This window comes from Scyliorhinus torazame, chromosome 2, assembly GCF_047496885.1.
Source record: "Scyliorhinus torazame isolate Kashiwa2021f chromosome 2, sScyTor2.1, whole genome shotgun sequence".
In the NCBI taxonomy this organism is placed as follows: domain Eukaryota; kingdom Metazoa; phylum Chordata; class Chondrichthyes; order Carcharhiniformes; family Scyliorhinidae; genus Scyliorhinus; species Scyliorhinus torazame.
The window spans coordinates 204,663,031-204,673,255 of NC_092708.1; the positions used below are offsets into that span (position 1 = coordinate 204,663,031).

At 47.4% G+C, this 10,225-nt stretch overlaps 1 protein-coding gene across 1 annotated transcript; it reads left to right on the forward strand.

Moving 5' to 3' along the window:
- The first annotated feature begins 157 nt into the window (after positions 1-157).
- On the forward strand, positions 158-10,023 carry eef1b2 (eukaryotic translation elongation factor 1 beta 2). The gene is made up of 7 exons (XM_072482934.1): positions 158-334; positions 2,503-2,625; positions 5,964-6,087; positions 6,774-6,840; positions 7,702-7,827; positions 8,885-8,952; positions 9,893-10,023. The coding sequence occupies exons 1-7, from the start codon at positions 255-257 to the stop codon at positions 9,977-9,979; spliced, it is 675 nt and encodes a 224-aa protein (XP_072339035.1). The 5' UTR covers positions 158-254; the 3' UTR covers positions 9,980-10,023.
- Positions 10,024-10,225: the final 202 nt, after the last annotated feature.

Consider the following 10,225-nt stretch of genomic DNA (forward strand, 5'->3'; position numbering starts at 1 on the left):
GGATTTATTTTAATTTCAAATGTTTTAAAATTTTATGTTTGAGAATCAATTCGTGCGATGAAGAGATAAGGTATTGATGGTTATTTTGAAGTTTTGTGCTTGTTTTATTTCTCGGGCCGATGACCCACCCCCACCCCATGGCCGGGTTTCCGGTGAGGATATAAAGGCAGCGCGCGGGCGGCGCGGCCTCTTCTAACGGCCGCCGCGCGAGTTAAGGGTACAGGGAACCGGAGCCCCCTCACCTCGAATAAAACATGGGATTTGGAGACCTCAAATCCGCCTCCGGCTTGAAGGTGCTTAACGACTACCTGGCGGATCGGAGCTACATCGAGGGGTGGGTAAGGCGGGGCCAAGGCTACCCGAGGGGACGGAGTGGGAGGGGAGACGGCGAAGCGCCGATTGTCGCCATTGCGAAAGTGTTGGACATCGTCCGGCCGCCTGCGGCCTAGCTCAGACTCTATTTGGCACTGCTCTACCCCCGGGCTTCCCCCCCCCCCCCCCAAAAAAAAAACGCCCCCCAAACCCGGGCCTACCCCACCCCCCCCAAAACGCGGGCCTCCCCGCCCCCCCCCCCAAAACCCGGGCCTCCCTGCCCCCCCCCCAAAACCCGGGCCTCCCTGCCCCCCCCCCAAAAAACCCGGGCCTCCCCCCCCCCCCCCCCCCCCAAAACCCGGGCCTCCCCCCCCCCCCCCAAAACCCGGGCCTCCCCCCCCCCCCAAAACCCGGGCCTCCCCCCCCCCCCCCCCAAAACCCGGGCCTCCCCCCCCCCCCCCCCCAAAACCCGGGCCTCCCCCCCCCCCCCCCCCCCAAAACCCGGGCCTCCCCCCCCCCCCCCCAAAACCCGGGCCTCCCCCCCCCCCCCCCCAAAACCCGGGCCTCCCCCCCCCCCCCCCCCAAAACCCGGGCCTCCCCCCCCCCCCCCCCAAACCCGGGCCTCCCCCCCCCCCCCAAACCCGGCCTCCCCCCCCCCCCCCCCAAACCCGGGCCTCCCCCCACCCCCCCAAACCCGGGCCTCCCCCCCCCCCCCCCCCCCAAACCCGGGCCTCCCCCCCCCCCCCCCCCAAACCCGGCCTCCCCCCCCCCCCCCCAAACCCCGGGCCTCCCCCCCCCCCCCCCAAACCCGGGCCTCCCCCCCCCCCAAACCCGGGCCTCCCCCCCCCCCCCCCCCCAAACCCGGGCCTCTTCCCCCCCCCAAACCCGGGCCTCTTCCCCCCCCCCCCCCCCAAACCCGGGCCTCTTCCCCCCCCCCCCCCAAACCCGGGCCTCTTCCCCCCCCCAAACCCGGGCCTCTTCCCCCCCCCCCCCCAAACCCGGGCCTCTTCCCCCCCCCCCCCAAACCCGGGCCTCTTCCCCCCCCCCCCCCAAAACCCGGGCCTCCCCCCCCCCCCCCCAAAACCCGGGCCTCCCCCCCCCCCCCCCCAAAACCCCGGGCCTCCCCCCCCCCCCCCAAAACCCCGGGCCTCCCCCCCCCAAAACCCGGGCCTCCCCCCCCCCCCCCCAAAACCCGGGCCTCCTCCCCCCCCCCCCCCAAAACCCGGGCCTCCTCCCCCCCCCCCCCCCCCCCAAAACCCGGCCTCCTCCCCCCCCCCCCCCCCAAAACCCGGGCCTCCCCACCCCCCCCCCCCCCAAAACCCGGGCCTCCCCCCCCCCCCCCCCCCCCCCCAAAACCCGGGCCTCCCCCCCCCCCCCCCCCCCCCCAAAACCCGGGCCTCCCCCCCCCCCCCCCCCCCAAAACCCGGGCCTCCCCCCCCCCCCAAAACCCGGGCCTCCCCCCCCCCCCCCCCCCCAAAACCCGGGCCTCCCCCCCCCCCCCCCCCCCCCAAAACCCGGGCCTCCCACCCCCCCCCCCCCCCAAAACCCGGGCCTCCCACCCCCCCCCCCCCCAAACCCGGGCCTCCCACCCCCCCCCCCCCCCCCAAACCCGGGCCTCCCACCCCCACCCCAAACCCGGGCCTACCCCCCCACCCCCAAACCCGGGCCTCCCCCCCCCCCCCCCCCCCAAACCCGGGCCTCCCCCCCCCCCCCCCCCCAAACCCGGGCCTCCCCCCCCCCCCCCCCCCCCAAACCCGGGCCTCCCACCCCCCAAACCCGGGCCCCCCACCCCCCCAAACCCGGGCCCCCCACCCCCCCAAACCCGGGCCCCCCACCCCCCCAAACCCGGGCCCCCCACCCCCCCAAACCCGGGCCCACCCCCAAACTAGGTCTCCCCAAACCCGGGCCTCCACACCGCCGCCCGGTCGCCACGTACAACCCCCCCCCCTTCCAGACACGATCTCTCCGCCTCCAGACCCCCCACCCCCCCCCCCCCCCCCAAACTCTTCAGCCCCCCACAGACACATAATGGGGCCCTAGATGAGGCCTCCTGAATTTATAAAGTCATCTTTGATTTTTCTTTCAATTGAACGATCTAGTTTTGTATCTAGTTTAATGTGCAATAGTTTTTGTGTATGTAACCCCTGTTGTGAGTTTGTAGTTTTTTGAGATATTTAATTATTTTTCAAGGTATGTTCCATCTCAAGCTGACATAGCTGTATTTGAAGCTCTTGATGCTCCACCTTCAGCTGATTTCTACCATGCTCTCCGGTGGTATAATCACATCCTGTCCTATGAAAGCACAAAGGCTTGGTATGTTACACTCTCATCTGTTTCTGACACTTTATTATGACTCAAGTAGTTCACATGATAAGTGCAACTGGAATAGTGCAAATTAGGTAGTAATATCATTGATATGATTACAAACAAAGTGATGAAATTAATGGACATGTTGATTTGTTTTCATGATGTAGCTAGCTGTATGACTGAGGGTGCTGTTAAATAATGCAATTAGATATAGAATCGTAGAAAAGTTGCAGCATAGAAGGAGGCCATTCAGCCCATCTTGTCGATGCCAGCCTAAGGTGCCCTTTCTAATCCCACCTTTCTGCACCCGGTTAGAGCACTTAAGGTACAGATCCAGGCACCTTTAAAAGACTTTAGGGTCTTTGCCTCCACCACCAACTTAGGCAGTGAATTCCAGACTCCCATTACCGTCTGCATAAAAAAAGTTTCCCCTCGTGTCGTCTCTACATCTTCTGCCACTTAACTTGAATCTATGTCCCCTAGTTCCAGAATTCTCCACCAAGGGAAACCATTTTATCCTGTCCACCCTATCTCTGCCCCCTCCTAATTTTGTAAACTTCAATTAAGTCACCCCTCAGCCTTCTTTGTTCCAAGGAAAATAACCCCAATCTATCCAATCGCTCCTTGTATGCACACTTTTCTAACCCTGACAACATTCTTGAAAACCTCCTCTGCACTCTCTCCAGAGCAATAATGTCCTTCCTGTATTGTGACCAGAACTGTGTACAATATTCCAGTTGTGGCCTCACCAGTATACAATTCTAACATATTGGTACTTTTATAATCCATACTTAACAATCTTGACAACTTGTATATCATTGATATACATAATTCAGGTTTATTGTTGAGTATGTCACTTCAGTTGACTTAAAGGAGGCAGATTCTCACTGCTGTATTGAGTTAATTGAGCTATATAAGACGCTAAAGGGTATTGACACGGTAGAGGTAGAGTGGATATTTTTCCTTGTTGGACATTCCAGAGCGAAAGGACTAAGGGATGGCAGATCAAAATCAAATGGGGAGGAATTACTTCACTCAAAGGGTGCTGAATCTGTGGAAATCTAGGAGTGCAGTGGACACTAAACAAATTTGAGGAGATAGATAGGTTTTTATTTAGTAGTGTTAGCGGGGTGAAGCATTATGGGGAGTGGACAGGAAGGTGGAGATGAGGCAGAGTTGGGAATGGCAGAGCTGGCTCGAAGGGCTGAATTGGCTCCTACTTCTGTTCCATTATGTTTCTGTAGATTTAATGTCAATACATTTATAATTCAGAAAAGTCTAATAGATTTTTGGTACTGTTCCCTCTCCAGCTGATGTTGATTTGCTTAAATTATTTATTACTTCATTTGTCAGTAGATATGCCCAACTAAAAATTACTTCTGCGTCATTGAATAATTTCGCACAGCAGGCCATTTGAACCTGCATCAGAACTTTCGAAAAACAGTCAAGTAGAGAGTCTCACTCTGCTTCTTTTCCATCCCCACTCAAAATATTTAGTTAGTTCCCTTTTGAAGGCTGCTATTGGAATCTGCACCCAATATCCTATCCGGCAGGGCATTCTCGATCCTAATGTTCTAATTTCTTATTACAACCGCTGAAGTGTCACTAGATTATGCCTTCAATTCTCTAGACTGCGACTTGAACCCACATCATTGATTCAGGAGACTGTTGCTACTGAGTCAAAGCACTCACGTCCTGTGAAAGAATTAAAAATGGGTTGAACGTGATCTGTGAAAGTGAATGGCAGATGTTTCGAGGAGCCCCAAGTGGCCTTTTCTTGTGTTTTTTAAAACATTGTTGAAGGTAAACAGTTTTTTTAAAAAAGGAATGGGTGTGATCAAAACAGAATTTCATATTACAATAAGGAAAGCTTTTTGAAATAAAATGATGACTGCGTGCTGAACACTTTGCGAGTTTTGAAGAAAGAATTGTAATAAACCGTTCTTAATCTAAAATCCCTCTAGTTTCTGATCAAAATAGACGTTTTTCCCCTCACTTTAAAACTTCCAGCTTTTGAATTTGAAGATCCAGCTGTAACCCTATATTTATCATTGAAATTGAGCTCCTGACCTCATTTTCATTCTGTTAGCAAATCCCACCTGTTTTCATCTCTAACCTTGCATGTTGTCTGCTACTGCAACCCCCATCTATACACCTTTGTTAACTCTTGGCTTGAATATCTTAATGCCCTCCTAGCTAGTCTTTCAGATAACATAGCTATGCTGCTTGTATCCTAACTCATCAAATTCCATTTCATCCATCAACCATCCCAATGCTTACTCATCTAAATTAATGACCCCGCAATATAAAAAAACATTTTGTTTTCAAAATTCCTCCATGGCCTTACCCCACACATCATTAATCCCCTCCAGCCCTACTATGCTTAAGTCTCTACTTCTCCAAACTTGGCTTCATGCACATCGTAATATATATTAATTTATAAATATAGCTGCATCATTGACAGCTGTGCCTTCAGCTGCCTATGCTCTCATCTTTTCCCATTTTTCCACCTCTACCCATCTCCTCTGAGACACTCCTCAGAACCTGACAAGGTTTGCCTTGAACCTTACTGTAGGACAGTTTCAACAAAATCTTGTATTTGTTACGGCTCAGGAAACGTGATTGCAACAATCCTTTAAGAACATAACTAACTTAACACTGCAAATCAATGGCCCCAGTGATCAAAAAATGTACTCAGCATTGTGTTTGAATTACACATTGCAAAAACTATGGACTTGTATTTAATTTTTCTAGCTATGATGCAGTCGTTGGGTTAATCCAAAGACTCGCTGCATTAACTATTTAAATTTCAGCGCCAGAGATGCCACAATTGTATTTGAGTGAGAACAATTTTCTGACCTAGGATTTATATATTGCCGAAAATATTCGTTCAACAGTTCTGACAAATTGCTTTCTAAAAGCCTCTCATCTAACTTGGTTTCCTACTAGAAATCAAATAATCCTGAAACAAAAGGTATGAATGTATTTTGTAGCTTGTGTCCCAAGAGTTTTACAGATCATGAATTATCTTTTGATTTGTAATTTTGGAAGGATTGAGCGGAGGAAAGTGTTTTAGCTGCAAACCAACCCATTTTCTGAATTCTTACAGTTTAGGATCGTTGGGGACCAGGTGGAAGTGATTTTGTATCAGAAATTATTTGGAGGCAGATTCTAATTGCCTTCTGTGGTAACTGCTAGGGAGGGGGAGGTATTCTAGATGTGATGAGGTTGCAAATGCTGACACTGGCTGTTTATATTATGGTTAAATCTAAGCCACTATGATTTAGTCAGTTTGGATATTAACCTAATTCTTTATTGTATTTTTGAACTTTCACCACTGACAGCCTTCCGGGTGTTAAGCAGCCTCTTGGTAAATATGGCCCACAAAACGTAGCAGATACAACACCAGCAAAAGCTGTGGAAGATGATGACGATGACATTGATCTCTTTGGATCTGATGATGAGGAGGTGGGTTCTGTACAGAGTTTGACCTGTGCTGTATGTGACTGAATTCCTCCTGGATTGATTATCTGAGACAAATATTGAATTGAGGATACTTTTGCTTTGTAGTATTTTGCCATGTCTAGATAGCCCCTCTTTTTTTTTTTTTTGTTCCTGATACTCTTGCAGGTCGATATGTTAATAAGTCCAGAATTTAATGGCTTCAGACCTCTTCCTCAAACTCTGCCGTTAAAATTGCTGGTATGATGGAGGTACGAGGTACAAAGTATATCCAACTGGTGGCTCCCAAAACAAATGCACCTGTTAACACCGGTTTGTAGGATTGCTACAAAATTTGGAGATGTTAAGTGTTTCAGATAAAATATGACCTGTGTCCAGGATTGTGGCCTATTCTCTCTAGGATCACGATCGGTTGAAAGTTCGCTATTTATATTTAAATTGGCTTTGGTTGGTAGTGGTTTAAGAATGTTGGTTGAAGAGCCATAGCAGTTAATCCTGCCAGTTGAGTATCAGTTTGGTTTGTTTGTGATTTCTTGGTGTTGGAGACTGGTTTTCATGATGATTCTACAATTCACCATCTTTCGGCTGAATTAATGATTATGCTTTGACAATCTGACAAAACCAGTCCAGTACATAATTTTATGCTGAAGTTCCATTGAGCACAATTGACTGTTTACATCTGTTTCTTGCAGGAAAGTGCAGAGGCTAAGAGGGTCAAGGAAGAGCGTCTCGCTCAATATGAAGCTAAAAAATCCAAAAGTATGTACCATCAAGTTACAATTTCGTACAATGGTCTGAAGACAAGAATGCTTAATTATGGTGTCTCCCAATATGGATCTGTGGTGTAGATTCAGTGTTTTGCAAATACTGGCAGATGTGTGTAAATATGATTCACGTAACTTGACTGTTTCTTGAGGTTCTTTTAAAGGACACAGATCCAAGTCCTTTTGATGCTGGATGACAAGAAAAAAATGCTTAATTTTTAATGTATCCCATTCTGTACTGTAATGTATCCCATTCTGTACTGTAGATACGCTGCAGCCTATTTTAAGTGGATTTATGCTGGTAGAACTGTGAAATGAAATGGTTTTAATGATGATTCCAATTCACCATCTTTCGACTGAATCAGTGATGTGAATTAATCTAATCTGACAAAGCCAATGTTTCTGATAAACTGAGGGTAAATTAGATGCTTCTTAAATGTTAGTGTTTGTAGATATTGTTAATAAATTACGTGTATTTCAGTGGTTATCCATTATTTTAAATGCGCCATATTTGCTTATGCTTGAGCATTCGTATACTGTTCAAATTCAACTTGCGTTGTTATTAACATAAAGCTTTTCATTGGTGTTTGGATCAAAATTGTTAATACATTTGAGATTTTGAAGTAAATGCATGGTGTTTTTGAGCTGAAAAGTTGCTTTGAAAAAGAAACCAGGTAAATACATGAAGAAGAAAGGAATAGAATGATATGCAGCTGAAGTTAAAGTCGGGTGGGAATAAGCTTGTTTGGAGCACAGGCACTGACATCTACCAGTTGGGGCCAGAACTGTGGTACATGTGATTGGAATCTGATCCTTAAAATGACTGACACGCTTAATTTATGATGTATGCTTTTAGAGCCAGCACTCATTGCTAAATCATCGATCTTGCTGGATGTGAAACCATGGGACGATGAAACTGACATGGGCAAATTGGAGGAGTGTGTACGTTCAGTGATAATGGATGGCTTGGTTTGGGGTTCTTGTGAGTATTATTTGATTTGTGTTTAACAGTAATATTGTAAATTAAGATGGTCTCCTTGGTTGAGCTTGTGTAATGGGAGCTCACTTGACAGATTTGCAATGCTCAACTCTTGCTAAGGCCAGCTTTTGGGACAATCCATTTTCAGTATGTCTTTTAGACTATCAGTCTTGGCAAATTCAGGAGTGTTGGACGGCTCAGTAAACCAATTTCCTTCTGATTGCAAGTTGCAGCTATCTGCTGTAGTAATTACCATACTGGTTTGGAACCTTTCGCCGCCAGGTCATCTTGATTGTTATAGGTTAAGGCATGGGCATCGGCTATTATCCAGGCAGTGCTCAGTTCATTTCCAGTAATAATAATTATTAGTGTCACAAGTAGGCTTACTTTAACACTGCAATGAAGTTACTATGAAAATCCCCTAGTCGTCACACTGCATCGCCTGTTTGGATACACTGAGGGAGAATTCAGAATGTCCAACTTGCCCAACAAGCACATCTTTCGAGACTTGTGGGAGGGAACTGGAGCACCCGGAGGAAACTCACGCAGGCGGGTAGAACGTGCAGAATCCGCACAATGACCCAAGCCGGGAATCGAACCTGGCACTGTGACGCAGCAGCGCTAACCACTGTGCTCCTATGTTGCATTGTCAACATTTCTGAATCCTGGCGCAAGAGCAACTGAATTCTTCTCGCCCTATTTACATCTTTTGTGACAAATTTGTGTAATTAGATTTCCTGGACTGCAGGTTGATAGGAAATAGTTGAATTAGAAATGTAGTTGAGAAAATATAATTCATAAAGATTAAGTACGGGCAAGTTTTGTTTGCTGTTAGCTTACTTTAAGTTTCGACGTCTCACATTGCCACCTTTTCCTCGAGGTGGAATTGACTTGACTTTGCAGGATTAACTGACAGGAAAATGCCAATCTGAACTCAATTGTGGTTATAGGCATTGCCTGTAAAAGTTGGCTTTTCTGCTGTCAGTTTGATTATATCTGACATGGGCTGATTATGTCATTGCTTTCGTGCATTCTCTTAAACTGGTCTATTCCATTACAGCCAAACTGGTTCCAGTGGGCTATGGCATCAAGAAGCTACAGATTCAATGTGTAGTTGAAGATGACAAGGTAAGAATGTGGTTTCAGTTACTGGTTAGCAAACAAATCTCAACCCAATTGCAATTTCATTGCTAAAGTAGCTATTGCTAATGCTTGAAAGCTTGTACTAAACAAATTGTGGTGTGCTTGCTTTTCGCCATTTTAATCTGTTGTGAATTGTTGGCAAGTAAGAAAACATTTTGGGCTGCTAAACTGATTCTGAAGAAGATCACTGTGCCCCGAATACATTGCTTGGCCAGCATGTTACAAGCCAAACCTGATTCTTTTTTCCCAAACCTGATTCTTGATGTCCCCCTGCCGATTCTTAAACTCTTTTCGCAAACCTTGACACTGCAACCTTTCTCATTTTTCAAACACGTTTCTTATTTCAAGAAGAACTGAGTTTTGTATTGACCACTCTTGCGGAATTTTGGATCCTGAATCATGCAGGAGGGAAGGTGGGTGAAGGGTAAGAGGTGGTTTGTACAAATTCCGTTCTGGACAGGCCATTGGCAGCCTCACCAATGGAGAGGAATTGATGAGGAAGCATGAGCTATTTTTCCTTTTCAGAAATATTTTGTGGTGTGACATTTGAGATGGCAGGCACAGTATTTGATTTTGACTTCGGATAAAATAACACTGGCAACTTCAGTACTTCACGAGGCACACGTCTTAGTATTTTATGTGCATTGTTTCCTTTTTAATCAAAGTCGCTTTCAGTCTTGCACTGTGGTCAATAAGGAACTGAACTGTTTCAAACTTGAATGTTGAAGTTGGTGTTTGGCTTGTATTGGCTCCATCGTGGTCACACCACTGTGTAACAGTGTTGTTGCAAATACAGCTATGTCAATAATTTGATCATTTGCTGAGGCAAGTGGAATAATACAAATGAAGCACTGGTTTTGGTGGTCCTAGTGCATACATTTGAACTTTACATCTTAGAATATTCTAATTGAGTATTTCTTTTCAGGTGGGAACAGATATGCTGGAAGAAACTATCACTGCATTTGAAGATTGCGTGCAGTCTGTTGATGTGGCAGCCTTCAACAAAGTGTAAAACAGCAACTAATGAACACTTAATAAAAATTGGCTTGTCCAAAATGTGATCTGGTCCTTTGTCTTATTGCTTTGTGGGACTGAAATTCAGAACCCAAGGAGGCTGATTGGGAGATTAGTCTACTCTGGAATTTCTTTGCATCGGTCTTCCTGAAATTGAGTTATAGGCGGGCCTCCACTCATTGCATCAAGGCATGACATTCTTGTACAAGATTTGAATTGACTCGTTCAGAGATTGAATTTAGTG